The sequence below is a fragment of the Lates calcarifer genome, linkage group LG23, assembly GCF_001640805.2.
Source record: "Lates calcarifer isolate ASB-BC8 linkage group LG23, TLL_Latcal_v3, whole genome shotgun sequence".
NCBI lineage: Eukaryota > Metazoa > Chordata > Actinopteri > Centropomidae > Lates > Lates calcarifer.
This window is the reverse complement of record NC_066855.1, coordinates 7,127,079-7,149,527: the sequence shown is the minus strand read 5'-3', so window position 1 is coordinate 7,149,527 and position 22,449 is coordinate 7,127,079. Positions and strand designations below refer to the sequence as shown.

Below are 22,449 nucleotides of genomic sequence, written 5' to 3'. Positions count from 1 at the left end.
TGTGAAACAGGGAGACCACAGTGGGAGGAGGACTGACCTGTGGTCGATTCCCCAAGATGCTCTGAGAGTGACAGGGTGGGCCACTTCAACACAAACACATGTCTGTCAGAGCAAGTAAACCAGGCAAGACAAGAAGAGGGGAAAACTGAAGGATGAAACTGCTACCATGTGAGAGAAAGGTATCTAACCACCAAGGAAATATTGTATAGTGAAGTGATAATTGGCAAGCATTGAAAACAATAACCACACAAGCATTTTGGAGAAAGTGTGGGGCTAGAAAACATATAAAACTTTTTTCATTAATGTTTCGTACTGCTGGCAGTAAATTCAAGGGTCTCAGTGCCTATCAATAACCATAAAGAAGCTCAGCTGTTCAATTATCAGTGGCTTGAAATCCATATTCACCGTACATTCAACCATAAGCGAAGAGCACACTATAGGATCCACCTCCTTTTACATGCTCAAAATGTATGTCTCACATTTTAGGCTGAAAACCTCTCTAATCAAAAGTTGACAAAGAGCGGTGTGTTAACTCTCACAAGCTTTTGGAGATTAACGCTATCATTCAAGTACACCAGAAGAGAATAAAGGAGGTGATTTATGGACAAAGTCTCATCAAATATTGAACAACATTGAGTCTGCACTAGGCAAGATAAGGAACTAGAGGGACAGGCTGAGAGCAGACTGGAGCCAACTAATTGGGATGTGAAAGCGAAAGGAGAATACACAAGAGAGAAAGACAGAGAGAGTTGTAGTTTGCATAAAGCAGAGTAATCAGATTGAGAGAATGGGGGGGGGGCAACTGTGGCTGGATGAGGGATGAGGAGGAGTGAGACAGCTAAGCCAGAATCAACATTAACATGAGTATAACAGCAGGATGAGGGGGGGTTATAGAGTTGTGGGTGAAAGGAAATGCAGTTTGATTTTGTATTCTAACTATGGCAACTCAAATCACACCTCCTGAAACACTCTTGTCAGCCATCATGGTTGTTGCAAATCATTTCGTCTTTGCCTTCCCTGTCATTGTCATTCAACTCCCACGCTCTGCCACAGCAATAGCTCAGACTTATTCAGTTGCCTTTGCCAGCTGTTGGGCTCTCCTGTCCCTGTGCTGGCCGCCATCTCTCCAACTAGTTTGTGACTTTTCCTCCTCTTGGGAGAATACTGGTGGACTAAATCAGAACATCTTCTGTCAGAGGCAGAGAAGTAATTTTTCACTGTCTTACACTGATTCTCTTCTTTTTCTCAGCCACTCACTTGAAATTTTCTTCAATATGATTTATCAGCTTATTTGGTTATCATCCTGTATTTGGTGACCCATACTTCCTAAGTACTGAGATGGAAGCACACAACATGATTTAAAACCAGATTCAGTTCAAAATATTTTGCTGTGATGGCTAATTTTAAGATTATGGAGAGACAATGGTATGCAGAAAATGCAGGACACCACAGAGAGATAACGGCTATCTTATGGTGTGCAAGGTTTGTTAAACTGATATAAAAATGTTAGATTTTTGAAGCTGAAACCTGCTCAGTGATAAGCTCATATTATGTATTGGTATTTATACTGATCTTACGAGCGTCTAACTCAAAACCTGGATAAAAATTCCAACAATCATGCAGTGCAAGAGCATAAAAGAGGGACATTGGAGGATTTCAGAAGTTGGTGAGTTGGTTTGCCCGTGGGAAAACACATGCAGAAGCCTGACTTCTAATTATCAGAAGCCACATGAAGACACAAAAAGAGGATTTCGATAGCTCTGGGCCAACAGGGGTCAACAGACAGAAAGGAAATAGAGTGAAACTAAGATGAAGAGTTGGGGGCTGATTAATCATGATAATGAGAACAGAGATGGATGCCCTCCTTAAGCACCTGGAAAGAAAAGATGGATGGATGGGGAGAGAGGTCACTGATATCTCAAGTCTCTATCCATCTTTGCCTCTTCTGAAACATTTTCTGTATCCTCTTGTTTTTTTTGCAAAGTGTAGCAAAGTTGCAGTAATGACTTCAGAGCTCATGTGGCTGCTTTAGTCCTCAGGGTTCCATATAAACAAAACATTATGCATGTTTTGGGCTAATAAGTCAAACTCGAATTTACTGCCTTGTAAATTATGCACAATGAAAAATAGTTCTGGATCTGCATGGGGCTGATTTTAATCTGTCTTCCCAGTTTTACTGTAAAAATATCTTGAGACATACCTTACCCATCTGTGCTCTGAGTTTGCTGTGATAGCAGGTGTGACAGAGTGTTGCCTGTGTGCTACAGGGGTTTCTCCTATTCTTTTGGTCAGTCTCAAAGGAAATTCAAAAGCACAATGTACTATAAAGACCTTATGGACAGTCAGCTTAACTCATACTCATATTTCCCTCTTTCTCTCTTTCACTCACTTGCTCTCTCCCTATGTAGGACAGAGCATGTGTATAGATATATTTTCAGTGTATCGGTCCCCGGAAAGTAGAATTGGAGATCATCCAAGGAACAGATTGTCCCACTTTTACGTCCTGCAAAAAGTGGAGCGGCCAAGTTCTGTCCTCTATATTGCTCTCTTTCACTGGGTCCCCACCCTTCAGCCTCTTTCACACCACCGGTGATGAGGAACCATCAAGAACACTCTAGGCCCACTCCAGCAAAGGATGGATGGGATGAGTCACTAAACTGGGGGGAGAAGGCACTTAGTTTTATATGAATGGTGCATCATTAGCCATCAGGTCTGGGGGTGGTGCTCTGACGTAGGAGATGAAGGGGGAAGGGCTAAAATGGGGTATGATAAGCAGGTACCCTATTGATGCTAAAGAACAATACAGTGGAAAATCCTTTAGGTTTTAGTGTCTATGTTCTCTAAAACATAAGAATAAGCATGACATATGAATTGAGGAATACTATATTATTTGTATGCCATCCTGTTGCTATGACAAAGCTTGGCATTTTCAGGCGTTAATTAAATCTGTGCTTGATAAAATCAGATGAAATGCAAGAGCTTAATTGACAGTCATGGAGTCCTTGATTAATTTTACAGGCAGATAACAATATCAGCGATAGGATTCATCCTCTATGCACCCAAAGATTCTGGCAGCAGGGGGAGAGATCCTCCTATCCAACACAAACAGACGCCTTTTAATCAATTGCATCTGATGCTAATCAAATAAAAAATGATAACCCCGCTAATCAGGAATTAAGTGGATGATTAAAATAATTACCCCCAGCTCCCCATTTCACAATAAACATCCTGCTGCTTTGATCTGCGTTCCAGCTGGATCCTCCCCATCGCCGCCTCATCAAGGAGGATCTTTTTTTTTTCTCTCTTTCTTTATTTTTTTTTATTTTTATTTTTTTTAGGTAAAAGGGGCCACAGCTTCCTTGATAGGTTACAAACTACTCAGACGATGTTCCAGGCACATGTGTATGAGCATGTACACATACTGTATGATCTTACACACAAACACACGCGTTCCCCAGTTTGACAGTTTAAGAAGCACTCAAATGCATCTGTCCTGGAAAAAAAATGTCTAGCAGAGAGCAGCATTAATTGCCAGTCCAGTTAGCCCGAGCTTGGCTGGCGGTCTCGTGTAGATCAAAGTGGGCTATCTTTCCCCTCAGACTGGATATAATTGGGTCAGGTGGAGCATGCGCTGAGGGCCTCGCTCAGGCTAAACTTGGCTGGATGGGCTGGGAGACCTCAATGCAGTACAGATTTAGGAGTGAACATCCCCTGCGCTATTTTTGAGACCATCCCCTTCCCGTAAACATTGTTTGATACAGTAGCCAAAGCATCTTTGTCCGACTACACAACAGAAAACCCTCAAGTTTTACTTTTTCTGGCTGATGACCCCCCATTTTAATGACGCATAGTTATGTGAATCTGTGTATAGTCTAGGTTTTCTAAGTCGACTCATCTATCGAAAATTCCTGAACCTTTAGTCTTAATAAAATCTTAATGAAGCACATTCAAGTCTTAGAGCAACTGAGTATTTCACATTATTGGAGGTTATTATTGCAGGTTAATGAGCTAATCCATGTTGGCCAATATATGAGACACAATGTTCTTGTTACTGTCTGTTTAGTAATAAAATGTTCCCTTCAGCAAAGCATTAAATGACACCAGATCCCATGTGCATATCTGTAACAGCACTGAAACCAAACACAACAACTTCGCTGCTATAAAGTAATTCATTTCACGTAATCCAAACTTTCCTTTCACTCCCCACGCATGATATGACAGACGGTGCATTAAAATGTCATGAAAACAGATACTTCAAAGGCAGCTGTGCAGCAAGTTGCCTTCTGTTTCACAACAACAACAAAAAAGGGAAGTGAAGATGCAGGGTTAAAACATTTCTGATAAAAACAGACCATCTATAGAATTCCTGATATCAAGTTACTTTTTCAAGGGCAACTTCTACTTTTTATACTTGTCCCAGAGCTCCTGAATAAAGACCTCAGGCCTCAAATACAATGAAAGCAGGCCACAGACAAACTAGTCAGACACACTGAGATGAGCGCAGGTTTAAGGCTTTAGGGTGGATTTTATGTCAGATAAACAGCCACAAATAGACTGTCCAGCAGTGACAGTTTCACTTACCTTGCATGTCCACTGACTTAAAGGTAACACTGAGAGACAAAAGTCAACAAGATACTAATAAATGCTGTTAGACATGGCTGACAAAGTGAGGACCATGTTGGCACCTGTCAGGCCCCATTAAAGTTCGTCCACCCACCATGTAATGGAGTCTAATTGGCTCTACACATTGGAAGACCCATCATTCTTCACTTACTTATGACTATTACACTACTACTAATGCTACATTTATAACCTTGAACCAAGAGGGCAAAAGAAAGTGTGAGGAAATCTTCAGATACATGTCGTAGTCTTTAACACTGAGGTTGGACACTAGACAGAAAAAGCAATGAAGGTACTGAACGTGCACTTTCTGTTGAAAGTTATTTTGTTGAAAGTGTGTTCTCTACACCTGCTCCTGACACAAATCAGATCCACTCTCCCTTGTTACGTCCCAGAAATGAGCCAAAAATTGCCGGCTAAAGGGCCATCTGACCCTGCTGGTTTAAAACAGGCTGCTCAGCACCCCTGAAGCTGGATCACATCAGCAAACAGTGAAGTTAATGAGGTAGAAACAATTATACTACGACCTAAAGGTGTATTATTACCTACTTGCTCTGTCATCATATTATATATAACCTCAGTTTAGGTTCTAACTAAGCACAAAGTAGTGTTTCTTTTCTTTTCTTAGTCCATGAAAAAATCCAGTAGTTGCTTTCTGAGCCATCTCTGCAAGAAGAGTGAGTGTATTTTTCAGTCATTAATGTAAAGTTGTATGAAGCTGGAACTATTTGAGTTCTTCATAATGGTGGATGTGTTGCAGTTTGCTGGCTTCTGTTTTCATGGCTTACGGCAATCCTCCAGATCTTTCCCCCTGGGGGAAATCTCCCTGTATGTAATAATGAAAAGCCTGCAGAGTCAGGGGAAACGGCTCACGTTCCATCTTAATGAACACGACAATGATACTCCATCAGTTCAACAAATAACAATTAGAAGTTCATTAAAAAATCTTTTTTATTTAAACACGAAATCACTTCTCAAGATTATTTGATGGTGCCACTTTAAATGTCAAAAAGATGGTCTGTGGCATTTCTTTGTGCAGATTTGCTAGTGTTTGTCCTTGAATTACTAGCTAATGAATATGTGTGAGTGTGCAAATGTATGCATTTGAATGTGTACTTTGCTTATATATTGGTTTTTCATTGCTTCATACAGCTGTAGCCCAGTTTAGTACTCCCATGGGACTGATTTAAGAAACATTTTGTAGTGGGTTTTGCATATCTCCTTCTTAGATACAGTAGCAGCTTGCAGCTAATTGAGCCTAACTCTATTCCTCCACAGCGGTGAGCCATCACTGGAAATATTCTCTCAGCATGTCTATCTTTTGTCCTACACACTCTCCATACCAAACCCAGGGGAATTACTGGACCATATAGCACTGTCACATCTGCTACACTGACCAGCCTGTTTATCGACTCCTGCGCTTCCTGCAGAGATCGGCAAGGACAGAACAGGACCGGGCAGGGAAGAACAGTATGAGACAAGACAGGATAGAGTGGAAATAAGTGGGCAGTGATGGTGGAAATTTTCTGAATCAGAGAGACACACATCTCCCCTGACACATAAAGCTTTCTGCCCAATTCTGTGTATTTCTCGTCTTTTATCTTCCACTCGATTATTTCATAATCACATTCTCTTTTGGCATTACCCACACATTACGTATAATCACTTTGTCCCTCTCTGGCATTGATAACGTCACCCGGCTCTCTTTGTTCCATTATGATCAATTGTTCTGTGTTTGTAAGGAGGCCATTAATCTTAGTGTGCCCACTCTGCTCTAAATTGCCCAGTTTGTTATTTTCTTTCTTTTCCAAATGAATTCCCCTGGGTGCACTTCTCCAATAGAAAAAATATGCTTTTAAATCCAGTATTGCTTGTTATGCATTACACCGTGTGGGGCAAGTCTTAGGAGGCTGTGCAAAGTCAATTAAGTTGTATCCATAGGATGAAAGTGCAACAGAGCTGGTACACACCACTGGTGCACAGCACAAGCTAATACTATAGCACTCAGTTTCAGCCAGGCCTGAAATAAATGAGGTGTTTTGGTATGTGTGCATGTGTATGTGTGTGTGTGTGTGTGTGTGTGTGTGTGTGTGTGTGTGTGTGTGTCAGTTCTCTGGGGTCCTTAGAGGGTTTCCACCTTTCCGCCAGCTGACACCATAAATGCTGCAAGCAGGTAACGATTTTGACAAGTCGAAGCTAAAGAAGTATGTGAAATGTGGGTGTTGATGAGCTCTCATTTGATTCTGCTAACCTTTCCATTTCAACACCATTACTCTTTGAACTGATCTGCTGAAACATAATACAATTGGGTGGTATTAATATAGGCATTACATAAATGTAGGTTTTACATAAGAACAAGTATTCATATTTTTTCTACAAACTCTCAGACTGTTTCCTAGCTCATATTAGATACATCAATTATTCCCGTTTCCTCTGTGCACAGATCACTGTAATACAACAGGTCATAACCTACTTTGAATCTGTGGGGGAGCAGTTGTAAAACACTGCAATGTGCAATTATAATTCATAATGAACATGGAATAATCTACATGAAACAGAGTCTTAACTAGTCACAAGGGATTCAATTATGGCCATAAAGTTGGATTCAGCATGAAAATCTCATTTAGAAAAATGAACTTTTCCACCATCTCTGTCCACTGTGTCCAGTAGAGAATATCAGCATTAAATACAAGCAAACAACTCTACATAACCTTCATTACAGCTGTCTTATGCAGTGGTCCTGCTCTTACGAATCACTTTTAAAGCTGTTCTGGGAGTGATGCTTACTATTACTATAGAGTTTTCTTTGAAGGTTCTGTGATCTTTGTAATTCTTTTACTGTCCCACTTTGCTCCTCTTCCCCACCTACATAAAACATGTGAATCAGACCCCAGAGAATGTGTGAAACCCCCCTCACCCCCCGCCACAATTTCAGCAGCACCCTCATCTTTTTGTTAACTGCTGTGACTTTCACCCTCACACAACCTTGCTGCTAAATATAATTTCCTCCCTCTCTGTGCCCAACACTATTTATTGTATGCGTTTCATATTCAGTTACTTTACAATACTTTGATTGTAAGTTACACATAGTAACTGCTCTTATTTAGGTTAATTGGAACTAAACATCTCAATATCAGTGAAGAATAAAAAAGTAAATACCTTTTAGTCTGCAGTTCAGGCTGTGTTGCTCCTCGTTGTATCCGCAGTGACCTCCTTGATAAACCACAAAGAGAGCAGAAAAATAGGGACTGGGATTAGAAAATGAGAGAAAGATCCAATTGATAAAATATAGATGAGGAAAAAGAAGAAAAAGTGGTTTGCTTTTTCTCTTTCAAAATCACATTTTCATGCCTTCTAGTCTTTATATGTGCATCGGTGTGAGCCAAGCCTGAGCCACTGTATTGTGCAGCCTCTCTTTCTCTTTTTCATTCACACACACTTTCACCTACTCTGTGCCCCGGTATAGCCATCTCTCTCTCTATTTCTCTCTCCTGCACTCTCTCTCCAGCATGGCGTTCTCTCTCTCTCTCTCTTACTTAAGCTGCTAGATTGATCTCTCTCCTTCGTTCTCCCTCCTCTCTTTGTACTTCCACTGTGCACTGACTCTTCACCATCTGTCAGTTGCTCTCTCTGCCTTTTTTTGCACCCAAGTGCTGTTTTATTCTATTATCCCCAATTTTCTTCATTACTCTGTCTCACTCTGTCTTTTTGTCTTTCACTGTTCCATCACATTCCAACCCCTTCGTCCTCTCTCTCTCTCTCTCTGTCTCTCATCCTCTCTCGCTCATTATTTCTGTCACTCCATCAATCAAATGCACTTACATTCGTCCCGTGACACAATTCCCTCCCCTTTATCTTTTCCATGCCTCACACAGACAGTGGGATGGATTCAGGCCACCTCACTGTTCCTCTTTTGTGTCTTTGATGCTGAGAGATTGTCGCAGAAATGAAGAAAAATAGGTTTGACTTCTCCCATTGATGAAATGTGCCTCTATTGGTCATACTGTGGGAATAAAAGATGACGACAGATGTCACAGTTACATGTTTGTTCAGTGCTCATTGATCTGTAAAGAGAATTGCCACAGGTGACGACCACTGATCTGACTTTGGTGAGGTTTGAGACATCTGCTGCTGGAATCAACTTCAGCCTCACTCCAAGTTCACTAGAGCTGAGTAACATTTTGTTTTGTTTGCTTTGCTCATCGCATTGAAAATTACACTTGAAAAACTCAGCAGTGAACGTTGCCATGGATTCAGTGAGTTACACTGTCATCTTCAACTTGAGCTCTGTTTTTAGACTTCGTTTACTTTTTAGCTCCATTAAAAGAAAGCTGAATGAGCTATTAGCAATCTAAAAATATGTGTATCGTGTGTGTGTGTGTGTGTTGTGAAGAAGGAATAGCTGAAAGAGTAATAACAGGCTCTAATGCACCATTCTCTCTGGTTGAAGACTTATTTCACCTCTGACCACACCCAGCACCCCTGAAGGGTGTGGTTGGAGGTGGACAGTAGTGTGCTCTTTATCACCTGGAACCACACCCTCAAAGCAAGGAAAACTATTAAATGTAGGTAGCATACACAAGAAAAACATGGTGTTGTGTAATTTACAAAAACATAGAATACACAGCTCATATTCACTTCAACTTCTGTTTGAGAGTTAGAGAGAACATGACCATTACTTCCTCATTCTAAAGACCAATAATTTTAACTCCAATGTGTTATCTAAATGTGGTAATGGTGCTTGAAATGAACGTGTTCATATACCATGTTGTCCAACTGCATGTGACATGCAATTTGCAACAATGGTCCTTTGCGTGGCGCCACGGTGGTGCAGTGGTTAGCACTGTCACCACCCACCAAGAAGTTTCTGGTTATGAACGCCTGGGGCTTTTCTGTGTGGAGTTTGCATGTTCTCTCTGCACCTGCATGAGTTCTCTCTGGTTACTCCGGCATCCTCCCACAGTCCAAAGACATGCTGGTTAATTGGTGACTCTAAATTACCCGTAGGTGGTTGTGAATGGTTGTTTGTCTCTATATGTTGGCGATCTGTCCAGGGTGGACTCTGTCTCTTGCCCAGTGTCAGCTGGGATACGCTCCAGCCCCCCACAACCCTTAAGGATAAGCGGTATAGATAATGAATGAATGGATGGAGGGATGGTCCTATGCCTGACTTAAACAAGGGACATTGCAATTATGCAGTATGCGTTTTAACCAAATCCTGGTGATGCATGGTTGTTTGCAACAGGCTCAACCCAGCAGGACATAGATATGATGTGGTTGAGACAGATTCAGTATAACTGTAATGTCCTCACTTCATTTCAGGGACTTTTGTTGCATGGCATACCCCCCACCATATTTCCTATCTATAGCTACCCTGTAAGCTGTCCAGTAGAAGGTTAAAGAAATGTTAAAACTCAACAATAGAAGTTGCAAAAACCAAAATACTAACATAGAAATAATGAATAAATTATGAATAGGAAATTATACATTCAGCTCTCTAATGTATGGACATGTGACAATGCCAAATAAGTTTATGTAACGTATATACTATGTACTCTGTTTCAGTGAATAGGATCTGTGCAGCTCGAGTGTCTGAGTGAAAATCTGTCCTTATGCTTACTTTCTGGTTGCTTTTAAAGCCCATCAAGAGGAAGATGGAAGGACAGAGGAAGGCAAGCTCAGTTCAAATACATTAATGCACACAACAGTACACTTGTTAAGAGGAGATGTAGATGAGTCCTGCTGTATCCAGCCTCTTAAGGACGACACGACACCTGCATTGTAACCCTTGATAAGAGCTCTAGTGGGTGCTCTCCTTTAATGGTGCACCACTCCATGGTGTATATTCACTACACTTTCATCCTACCTCAGTGCTTCCACTGCCTTTGCTGCCCAATGTCCTTATTCTGAGAAACTAGCTTTCCTCCTACTTTCTGTGTTAACCCTTCTCGTGCCAAAGGCAAGGAGAAAAAAGTGGGTCACGGGCAGACAGAGAATACAGTAGTAAGACTGTGCTGGCTAGGTTTTTATTTTCTGTGTTTTTTTCTTGTGGTGCATTTATGTGCAGTTTCTTTGCTTTGGGTGAAGTAGAGTCAGAGTGAAAAAGAAAACAAAAGCAGAAGAAGAGACGGGAGTAGAGTAAAGGGCAGAATGAGAGAGAAATTATTGATTTCTGAAATTGAAGCTGTGTAGCAGAGACAAAGAATTGCTTTAAATCACTGGCTTCAAACATGGTGTATATTTTTTGTATGAGTACACTGAAATATTTAGAATTGTAAACCAAATTTATATTAATGTTACTCAAACAATACAAGCACATTTTCAGATTCACTTCTTGTGACTGCTGCAATCACAGACTGAACCATTTTCTGTATCATATGATGCACAAACATTTGCTTACAGGCATAGTCAGTGAAAAAGAGGCTCAAACCTGCTGTAAGGCCTCATTCATGCATTTTTTTTTTCTCTCAAGGAAAACCGATGCAGTGCTGGACTCTGGTGGCCGTTTCATGTAACTGAAACACAGAGCTAAAAGTATGAAAACACAAGCACTAAAACATAGTTCTTAAAACGCTGCCTTCATAACTCTGGATTCTTTTCACTTTTACCTGTTGATGTTTAGCAGATTTTAGTTTCCCAAGATGAAAGAAAAAATATTATCCATATTAAAAAATGATAATGAAATCACACAATGTGTGCATAGCAACCAACTGCTCCTCTCACATCGGCTCACATCACATTTATCAACGTTTTCATTATCTTGGATAAGTATTTTTGTTGGAAAAATACAGTATCATAAATATTTTTATTGCCTTATTATTTTGATTACATAAGTTTTAGTTGACAGTGCTGAGCAACACACAGCTAGCAGCTAATGAGTCATGAAATATATTACAGCAGGCTGGCTTAGCTAGTTCTGAAATATTTTGTTTGTTTTTAACAAGTGTCAAATACTGAAAATGTAGCATTTTTGGCTGTAAAAGTTTTGAAGATCTCAGATTTTTTTTAAAGGTCCTGCAACTAATTTCTTTTCTGTTCATGAATTTATTTGGTTATGATTTTATAATTAATGAATAATGGGCAATTGATTACATTTTTTAATTATTTGAAAGTGCATGTTTTGAGCACAGCACAGCTCCATGGTCCAAGGTTCCATGTTCGTCCCCTGGTTCGACTGAGGCCTTTTGTGTGGCCGCATGCCCGCATGTTCTCTCTGTGCCTCTGTGAGTTCTCTCTGGTTACTACTTTCTACACTGTCCAGTTCAGGACAGGCAGGAATTCTTTGTAGAATTAAATTTCATACATGGAGATCTCAGGCTACCATAATGTATATTATGTATATTATTCAGCCTAGTGATGCATGTAAAAACATTGTCTTCCATTGAACCATGTGCATCTTAATACATTATCAAAACAGGTTGAGTTTTAATCTTTGTTCTGCCGCATGATATTCTTCATTGTAAAATTTACTGCGTCCCATGCATTCAGTTTCATTATTATTCCCCCCTTGTGAGACAAACATATAAATGGAGACCTTCAAGAGGGTGCTGTTCCTGTTGGGTTAGATGAAATCATGTGGAGCCCGAAGTTGCTACATAACTAATCTGAACAGTTTAATTACAGGTCCCAGCAGCAAAGAAATACAGATATAACCAGTTGTGTTTGCTGGCTCATTAGTCTAGGGGTATGATTCTTGTTTAGGGTGCAAGTTCAAATCCCGGACGAGCCCTGCTTTTAATCTCAGGGGGCCACACACAGCTGAGGAATAGTTGTACAGTTAATAAGGCAAAAGAAAAAAATTGCAGCCAATGAACTTGTACAAAATCTGCACTACAATATTGTGTACATACCGGTGAAATATATGGAGTAACCTTGCCACTACAACTACATGACAGTGAATCATACTGAGGGGGTGCAGTTTAAATACAAGAGATTTGGGGCCTTAAAATACCTCATCACCAGTTTGAAGAATTTAATCACAGACTTTGACCACACAGGAAGATACAGATAGTAGCAATGTCAACAACCGGCTTGCCAGTGTGGGAATCAGACCAACACAGAGGAGAATGAGAAAGAACCCAGGGAGTGAAGAAAGGAATATGATTTAATCCAAGGCTACAAAGGAAGAGATTAAAGATTACCTATTGCATTTACCTGCCTTCAAAGCTAAGGTAAGATGTTGCATGGATCTTACAAATGTTCTGGCCTCATGTACTGAACCTAAAAATGTTAGGTATTATTACAAAACATAAACATCCTATTGTATTGATAGTTCTGTAAGTGCTGTAAGGAGCAGCACTGAAATTGTACTTTGTTAGTGACAGCTGGGAATTCATTTCTCTTCTATTACTTTCTCTCTGCTTTTTATGACATGTTACTTTCTGGTTATAGGGTCACCAGTTCAAGTGTGTTTGTATGCTATATTTCAGACAGAAAACACACATACGGTTAGGAAGATGCAAATGCTAATGTGTCATGTCATTATCTGATGACTGCATGAAATCCTTGTCTTTGACCATGTTTTGACTATGATGCCAACAACAGGGTTTGAGTCAAACCCTCAGCAGCTGATTTTACCTTTTACTACCTCATTTATGCTTTAACTTCCAACTTCTGATTCTGCATGTAGCTGGTTTTTTTTCCATTTAGCATCACTCCTGCATATTTTCTGCTACAGAAACAGTTCAACTATCAAAATGTCCAGCTATTCCTTCAGCTGAGCATTCACACTGCATTTTCTTCAGGAAATGTCTCCTAGTTATGGATTGGTGTTGTCAAATATTGCTTTCAAAAGTATTTGTAAAATTTCCTAGCTGCACAAAGTGAAACAGGTTACTGGTTGACTTCTTAGAAACAAACCAAAGAAACCAAAACCACACGTTTTGCTGTGTCAACGTGGGTGTATCCCTTTGTACCTTTCCAATGGCTCAGCTTTGAGATGGACACACATGCATGCAGTTTTCCTGACAGATCCTGGCCTTCATGCTCTTTTAGGTTTAAAATCACTCCAGGAAAGTGATGCAGCATGTATGCAGCACTTTCAGATGCAGGAGAGGAGGCTGGTCATCATAGTTTCATTTGTTGTTCTATCACATAGCATTGCAAAAAAGCGGAAGTTGCGGACTGGACTTCTTTTTTTTCAGTCATGAAACCAGCAGCATTTAACACCTAAAACCCACAGTGTCCTGAAATGATCTGTGAATAAACAACACTGCAAAGTGCTGTGACCACCTGGAGGGGTCTTTTGCCTAAAGATGATGTTTTCTTTTGAGTGTTATATCATACTTTTTTAAACCCTACATACTTGTGATTGTCACCTGTCATTTTAGAACAATTTTAGAACAAGTCTTTCTTGTTAGTCTGTCACTCACACTCTTTCACTCTTTGGTCAGCACTACCAACAACTCAAAACATGGCATCGGTTTTCTGCCTGTGGTTGTTTGAGGGAGTTAACCAAGATGTGATCAACAGTCATGTCAGTTTCTCCTTAATTTCTCAGAAACCCTGTACTCAGTAAAGAAATAAATAGTCAGTCTGAGTCATTTATTAACTGCAATATTGAAACAGAAGTCTTGGAAATTACGAAATACACTGCACACAATGATTTTACTTAGTTAATGTGCCAAGTTCTGTGCATCCTAATGAGCAAAAACATCTACCAAAGCCTCCTGCAAATATTCCTAAATGTGGTGTATTCTTTGGAGCGCCTAGTATCCCATAAGCCACTGCATGCAAGTCTCTTCTTGAAATGATGCAGTTAGGTGATCCTCACTAGTTCATGCAGAAAGGATTAATCAGATGTATTATACTATCATCTCATCATATTACCAGGTATCTGCATTTAGTTTCTGTTAATCACATGGACTGAACAAAAACATAAACTGCATATTAAAACCAGGCATAAACTTAAGTTGTTAATCACAGGGTGCTGTAAACAGATAGTAGCTTTATGTATACATTTACCATTATTCTGGTATTCAGCACCTGGATAGGCCACTGGTTTTGATATGCGTGAGGCTTGGGCTTAGGAGGTTCAGCATTACCTCTGAAGGTCAAGATGGAGTTGTTGCAGCAGACTGTATTTATTCATCATTGAGATTGTTACTGAATTGGTAAATTTACAACTTAAATTATTTTCCTGTATATATTTTTAAGATTTTTCTTAGTATTTTTCATTTTGCTGTTGTTACTGTCTCTGCTGCTGTAACACAAGAAAGAAGTACATTTATCTTATCTTATCTTAAGGTCTTTCAAATTATTATTATCCTAACTTATCATTATAATCCTCACTGTTTTTCTGTCAGCCTGTATTCTGGAGTTTGTCAGTTATAATAAAGACCGTGTTAGCTGCTCTACATAAAGGTTTACATCTATTCACACATCTACAGCCACTTTTTTTTTTAAAATAAGTTTTACTTTGAATTTACTCTGTCTCTATGTCTTTCTAAATGGTAATCCTATGTGCTGTGTCTCAAGTGTTGACCAAGTTCCTGGAGTAAAGTTCCCTATTTGCTCTCTTCCTTGAACTCTGATCATTTGAAAAACTAGTATAGTTGAATGTTACTGAAAGAAGGGAAGTGTACTTGAATACTTGAGCATGCAGAAAATCCACTGTATATTGTTGTATTTCTCTTACAGCACTAAGCTCCCTCCCAACAGCAACTTCCTCAACACGACTAATACTCTAAACAGTCCGTCAGTGTCCGGTCAGTTCTGGCAGCCTTAGTCATAGCAATGTTTCTCTTGTATTCTGACAGGGTAATGAGTGGAGGAAAACAGCTGCCGTTCCTGGCAGGTAAGAAGGTCTCTATGAAACAAAGTAATACCACTTGTTTTACAAGTTTGGGATTACAAAGATTTTCATTTTTGGTAGTAGTATTTCAGACATATGTTTTTCTGCTGGGATTAACTTCAATTTTAGAGTGCCTTTATGCTTTTTTTTTTTTCTTTTAAATTGGTGTAATAAGTCATATTTCACACTTTGTATCATATTAAGATACATATACCACAGAAATCAAGGGCTATGTTCAAATAAGTGCTATTTCCAACATTTCTAAAAACAAATTAAAATACTTAGCTGAATTTTCTGTAATGATTTACATTTAACTAAAAGTTATAACATAAAAACGAAACAAAAAAATCACCGAGCTGCTGTAGGAATGCACATAAGGGTCACTGATCTATTAGTGGTCAACAGATAACTGTGAGGGGAGAACAGGGCGTTAGCTGAAAACCCCTTGTTAATCATCTCTAGCCTGGGTAAATAAATATAGATACTGTGCACAGATAAACACACGCACAAAAGGGAGGAAAAGACATTTATGGCTGCACACATCAAATACTACAGATTTATTGTAAGTGCAACTACATGACATGTGAGACTTTACATCTGCATAACAATAGTTTGAGTAAAGCTGCAGCTAGATAAGGTAATATGTTCAGTATATGCACAGGCTAATGCACGTAGTCAGTTGTGCACCATAGATGTATAGAGATTGTCCTGTCATCCAAATTATAGAATTAAGATACCAAACAAATAACATTCAGTATATTGGTATGTATGGTATGTATGGTATGTGTACATGAATTTCACTTATTATAAGTTGCTTTTGGACAAGAACAATTTAGTAAAAACATCAAAGTAAATATCACTCCAGCTTGAATAAAAAGTGGTGGGTTTATTTATGTGACTGCATATTATTTTAGTTGCAACACTAAGTGACAGACGGATGTAGACCGAGGTGTTAAGTGGTGAAAGAAGTAGTGTAGATTAAAGATTAACATTACTTTTCATTTGCACTTACAGTGTTTGTGCTCCTGGTGAGATGTCAGCAAAAGCCAACGGGTAATCACATTTACACTTGTGCAAATGGTGTCTGCCCTCAGTACTTTCTCTCTATTACTTCTTAAAATGAAATGTAAATAGACGTGCAACAGCCGTTTTTTGTAAATATAACGGTCGTGTCATCATGCCTACACAAATACTTGACTTTATGTCATTTTTTCTTTTGTCCCTCTGCCTCTGTAGTAACTATGACACCTGAATTAAAGACGATCTTCTCTGGGGACCTGTTTTATTTGGGGTGTAACAGCAAGACAAGTGGGAGCAGCGTGAAATGGTACTTTAATGACAGCGAACAACATCAGACCAAAGAAATCTTTGAGATTGCAGTTGCTTCCCCCAAACACTCAGGCTCCTACCAATGTGAGACCAACGGACAAAAGAGCGACACATTTTCGATCAGCGTCATAGGTAAACGTACCACGATTACACAAATATTGTAGATGTAATGGGAATTACACCATCCACACATACTACAATTTGTTTATTTACCATTCAGAACACGGTCCCAGTGCCTCACTCACCATCAAGACAGGTCATCCAGTGATGCCGAAAGGAGGTGCAGTCATCCTGCAGCTTTACCATGAGGATGGTCTGGATGGATGGTTGTGCTGGGTCTACAGGAGAGAAAAAAAACAGAGGAAGTCGATTAGGTTCAAATCACTGGACACTCCGACAGACTTCACTTTTCAGACCTTACTGACTGACCCGATGTCCATTTTCTGGTGTACCAATAAGACTCAGCAAGAGAAGAGAAGTAACCAGGTCACAGTTAGGATCTCAGGTAGGCGTACAGTTAATTTAATCCTCTATTATACTAGATCTTTTTCTAAAGATATACACCATCACATATTATTCCAAAACATGATTTTAAAGCTTTCAAATTTTACTTATTTCATAAGTGATCCTATCTTCTAACAGCTCTCTTGTTAACAGTTTCTGTTGGAAAGCTAATTTGAATCTAAAAGACAAACAGCTAATGTGCCGTTGACCACAGCCACAACACTGAAAATAATGGCAGGCCATTATTTTATACTAATAGCTTTTTAATTCTATTATTGAACTGTAAAATGTATAAATAACTTCATATTTATATTTTATATGCATCACTGAATTTGCTGATTAGAATTACCCACTGGGGAAAAAGTTTTATTCTGTATCCTGGCCACAGAATTTTCTTCAGTTTTAATTCTTAATTTAATTTAAAAGGGGTTAAACAAATCTATTTTCATCTGTCTTCTATCTGCATCTTCCTCTCTCAGATCAGGACATATTTCTGGAAATGTATCCCCTGCCTGCTGTAGTTGGGGAACCTTTGACTCTGAGGTGCCTCGTTTGGGGCACAGATAGAATTAGCAAAGCTGTTTTCTACAAAGGAGATACAGTCATTGCGGATGGCAAAGCATTTACCCACAAAATCAAAGATGTGACAGAATCTACAGAAGGAAAATATAAGTGTGATGCCACCTACACACATGTGGCCCGCACTGCCGGGCCAGATTATCATAAGTTCTCTGATGTTCAAGATGTGTTTGTCCAAGGTATGTAAATCCAGCCAATACTCTTTGACTGCAATAACTGCTGATTTAATGCATGAAGTTTCCGTCTTATGTGACACTGTAAGCAGTTTTTTCTAATTTCAATCTTTTAAAGTCGTTTTCATCATTTGTTCTTTTCCAGTGGCTCCTATCAAGGCAGTTCTCGATACAGACAATGGCTTGCGGTGTTCTTGTTCAAGGTGTGGCAGTGATGTTACCTATCACTGGTACAAAAAGACTGATGATCGTTGGGAACGAATGGATGTCACCTCAAACCCCATGACACCAGAAGTGGGTGGAAATTATGCATGTAAAGCTAAGTGGAAAACCAGCCAGTCTGTTATGAGCAACGTCCACACTTGTGAGTTCATGCTAATTGACACAGTTTCCCTTTTAACATGTAAAGTCATGAACAGTTAACTTATCAAGAAGTGTACTACTGATGTGTAATGTCGCCTGTGACAAGGGAGTGAACTTTCAGAGTGTGAAAAAAATAACCCTGATGCTGTCAGAATTATCTTACCTTCTTTAATATTGACAAATGCTGCAGGGAATTATATAAAATAGCACAGAGATTTCATACAGTCATGATATGTTACATATTTTCTCTCATTTTCAGATCACACCAGCTCAAACCTTGTCATGGTCTTAGTCATCTTACTGGTAGTGGCTGGTAGTGTGACCGTGCTGATAGGTTTCATATTTTATAGGAGGAGAAATGTCACAGGTGAGTCCCTACTTTGTTTTCCACCATTTGTGCACACACCAAAGGCCAGTAATTATACACTGCATCACCTCTTTTTCTTTAAAGGCCCAGTTTACGAGGATGTGCCAAGGAGATTACAAGAAGGCGATGAAAACTATGAGATGCTGCAGAAGGCAGGTAGCAGCCAAAGGGAGACACCCTATGACACCCTTCAACCAGAAGCATCAGGCAGAGCGAAGAAAGAGGGTGAATACGAAGCCGCTGAAAGAAAGAGGGAATGAAGGAGGGGGGTGTACCACACCCTGGGAACGGAGGCGGCAGCAGGAGGAGGAGGAGAGGGAGGATACGAAGCACTGAAGAAAGAGGGAATGAAGGAGGGGGTGTACCACACCCTGGGAACGGAGGCGGCAGCAGGAGGAGGAGAGGGAGGATACGAAGCACTGAAGAAAGAGGGAATGAAGGAGGGGGTGTACCACACCCTGGGAACGGAGGGCCCAGCTGGAGGAGGGCAGTAGGGGAAAAAAGGACAATAATATGAGATAGTGAAAGAGAAGGAAGCAAAAGACTGAGCCATGAAATGAGAGATTGGTCTCAGTAGCTTTCATGCTTAAAAAAAATAAATTTCTCAAAACCAGCTAAGTCGGGTGATGTCTTGATCCTATCCTAAAGTTCAATTCTATGATTAGACAAAGGTGTAACATACACAACATGTTAGCACTGTGTGGGAAATTTAAGTAACTTGACTTTTTGATCCAACAACATTCACCAAGTAATGATTATTTTTTTACTCCATCAAAAGCAAATAATTCCAAAGTGACAAAGTAGGCTACTATATTTTAACTGATCTTTAGTCAGTTGACTCATTGTTCAGCTCTGATATTGTCAACAAATCTTTCCGACCCTGCTACTCATGTTACATACTGTATATACTGCCACTAACAGCATTACACATTTAGTCATTCAACGCATTCAAACCAAATAGTCAGACCTTTTATTTCCTAATATCTAAAATAGATTGTGCTTGATTCAAATGGTCAATATCTGCTTCCAGCGATGGGAAAAGGCTGAGCAAATTTACCTTTTCCAGCAAAATGCAATTTACTTAAGTCATATAGCATCATTTACATTTAAAAGTATCATCTATACATATGAGAAATTGCGCAATGTTGTATATTGTAAGATTCCTCTTTTTCAGTCAGAAGTAACAGTGCCTTATATTAAACTGTGTATGCTAAAGATTAAGATGTCAGCTTATAGATAATTTGTAGTGCAAATGCTGTGCCTTAAGATGAAAGCTGTTAGGTTTTTGTGATTAAATAAAGCTATTCTGATTTAATCAAGTTGTTTTTTTGTTTTTTGTTTTGTTTGGTACAATTACTTAAATCATAACATTTAAGTTAAGATGTGATGAATTTCTGTCATTTCTATATCCAAACAATGCCAATTTAAGTTCCAGGGCCATCACATATGATATCTTTACAGTATCTGTGGTGCAGAGGGGCAAATAAAGGTCAAAATAGTTGACAAAAGGTTTAAGTCACAGTTTTTCTTAGAAAGGCAGAATAAAAGGAAATCAGCAAGACAGAGATAAATTCTGTTTAGTACAGCACAGCAGCAAAAGTGTCTTTTCAGGAACAAGACCAAGCAAAACAAATTAAACAAGACACCAATTCTTTGGACATTATTGCCTGTTTTTCTCAGTGAGGGCAACATTTTCAGAATTTAAAGTAAGGTGCTTACAGCCTTTAAACAAGTAGTGTGGTTCTGAAAGCTATACACACACACTTAGGAGGCGAGTCTTTTCTAATAAGAAATACATGGCAGTTCAGTGACAGTAGCGTAGACACACACTGTCCACTTCATGCATGCTATCTATCTGTAGGCTACATGTAGTGGACAATATATTTTATGGAGATTCAGTTTGAAAAGGCACTAGTAGTGTTATCTTTGATGACTGCTTACCTTTGCATGAAGTCATGTCTTGTGTTTCAGAGTAAGCCTGCTACGCAAGGAGTCTCTTGTTTTAAGTTGTTTGAGACCATTTTACTTAGGCTAGCAGGCTTTAGCCATGTCCTGAGGTGAAAACAAGTGGGCTATTGAGTTAATAGACAGGTAAGTTCATGTGAAACAACAGCAGACAAACTGACAGAAAAACAAACAAAGGCCACTACTAGGCCAGGATGATATTGAGGTGAAGACAGGGAGAAGGCAGGAGACTGTAAGGCTGATTGAGGAAGTGGAAATGGCTGTGTAGAGTGGGTGGGGCAGACAGGATGCATGGGAGGGTCCAGGAGGAACTGGAGACAAAAGAGGGGAAGTAAGGGGGCAAATCACAGGAAAGAAAATCCCAAGAGGTGGTGACATGTTTACACAGAAATAGTGGGGAAGTTGGGAAGATTACAAGGTGGTGACCCCAAAACAGCAACCTTTTCTCTCTTAAATGAGCCAAACAACAACTAAGTGTTCAATGGCTAGACAGGCCAAAGAAACTGTGTGGTTTTAATAAAAAAATAGAAGGAATGCTTTATTAGCCACACTTTAAAACCATCTTACTTGGACAAGGCACAAAAAGTGAAATATACTCTTTATTGGAGTATGTTCAAATTAAACCTTTCACTTTAACTAGAGAATGGTTTCAAGAACTAGCTAACATGGCTAACTTACATTAGCCTTCCAGAGCCTTCAAACTCTTTATCATGAAATAACTTAATAGCCGAATCAAGCACATAATACTGATTCTCTGATCAATCTGATCAGTATTAGACAATTGAAGCTCTCTTGTTATTATTCAAATTGGTACAAAATGTTTGATTAGCTAGCTAACATTAATAGACATAATAGGTGGTTGGTTTAGTATCTGTAGTAGAATCAGTAATATTCATTAAAGTGAGGAAACAGAAGAAACAGAGGTTTTTAGGTTACATAGTAACAGCATGCCTTATGGGTTTTTGAAAGGATTTTTCTATAGACTCAGTTTGGTGATTGCAGATACTCACCTGGTGATATTCAGTATCTTTATTTTTGAGCCATAACATTAACTTATTGTAGTATTCTAAAACAGGGAGGCAACACAGTCAAAAACACCACCACGGGACTCCAAAACTCCCAAAATAACTATGTATAAACAACAACACAACAATTAAATGACATAAGTTATTTAGTTTGTTCTAATCTCATTCTCCTTCCTTGCACTCCTCTGTCCTTTCTTTGCTTTGCATGTTGCAGTATGATGCAGGTATATGCAAACTGCAAGGGACGTATGGCGATGAATATCTTTGTCCCTCCCGTTCTCACTCGTTCTCTTGCTGACAGATGGATACAGGATAATCCCATTGATTTCAGAGACCAGAGCAGGACAGTGAGGGTGAATCCCTGAGCCTCAGCACTTCTTACTGGCTGAGGAAAACTGGTGAGCCCCTTGTTCTGGTGCTATTAAAATCTATTTTTCTTCTTCAGTTCCACTCACTCCTATACTGGCTCAGTAATCAATATTCTGTCTGGAGAAGAGTACATTATGAGTAACATGAAACCACTTAATCCAAAGGTTTAAAGATCCATATGGTTAGTTCCTGAATCATGATGAGGCAGAGGAAAGTTAGTTTCAATATGACAAACAGGCGCTGTAATTAAAGGAAAAGAAGATGACTAAATATGTAACATTTAACTCTGATCATCTATTTATACCAAGATAGCTTATGCACCACTTAATACTAAAAGATATAACACATAAAAGTGGGAGTAAT

At 39.3% G+C, this 22,449-nt stretch overlaps 2 protein-coding genes across 2 annotated transcripts in view; one reads left to right on the top strand and one right to left on the bottom strand.

The window, feature by feature from the left end:
- Positions 1 to 8,395, bottom strand: part of LOC108875546 (SH3 and multiple ankyrin repeat domains protein 1-like) — a 38,062-nt gene extending 29,667 nt beyond the window's left edge. The window contains 1 exon segment of the mRNA XM_051066165.1: positions 7,780 to 8,395. The gene's annotated coding sequence lies outside the window, so the exon portion shown is untranslated.
- Positions 8,396 to 12,629: 4,234 nt separating this feature from the next.
- Positions 12,630 to 18,987, top strand: LOC108875553 (uncharacterized). The gene is made up of 9 exons (XM_018664562.2): positions 12,630 to 12,791; positions 15,378 to 15,415; positions 16,427 to 16,465; positions 16,649 to 16,873; positions 16,962 to 17,246; positions 17,725 to 18,003; positions 18,143 to 18,361; positions 18,620 to 18,727; positions 18,812 to 18,987. Exons 2-9 carry the CDS (start codon positions 15,382 to 15,384, stop codon positions 18,985 to 18,987), a joined length of 1,365 nt encoding a protein of 454 aa, XP_018520078.1. The 5' UTR covers positions 12,630 to 12,791; positions 15,378 to 15,381.
- The last annotated feature ends 3,462 nt before the right edge of the window (positions 18,988 to 22,449 follow it).

Coding starts and splice junctions, on each gene's coding strand:
- LOC108875553 (XM_018664562.2), top strand. CDS start 15,382: ATGAGTGGAGGAAAACAGCTGCCGTTCCTGGCAG. Junction 16,874..16,961: donor ATTTTCGATCAGCGTCATAG/GTAAACGTACCA, acceptor TTTACCATTCAG/AACACGGTCCCAGTGCCTCA. Junction 17,247..17,724: donor GGTCACAGTTAGGATCTCAG/GTAGGCGTACAG, acceptor TTCCTCTCTCAG/ATCAGGACATATTTCTGGAA.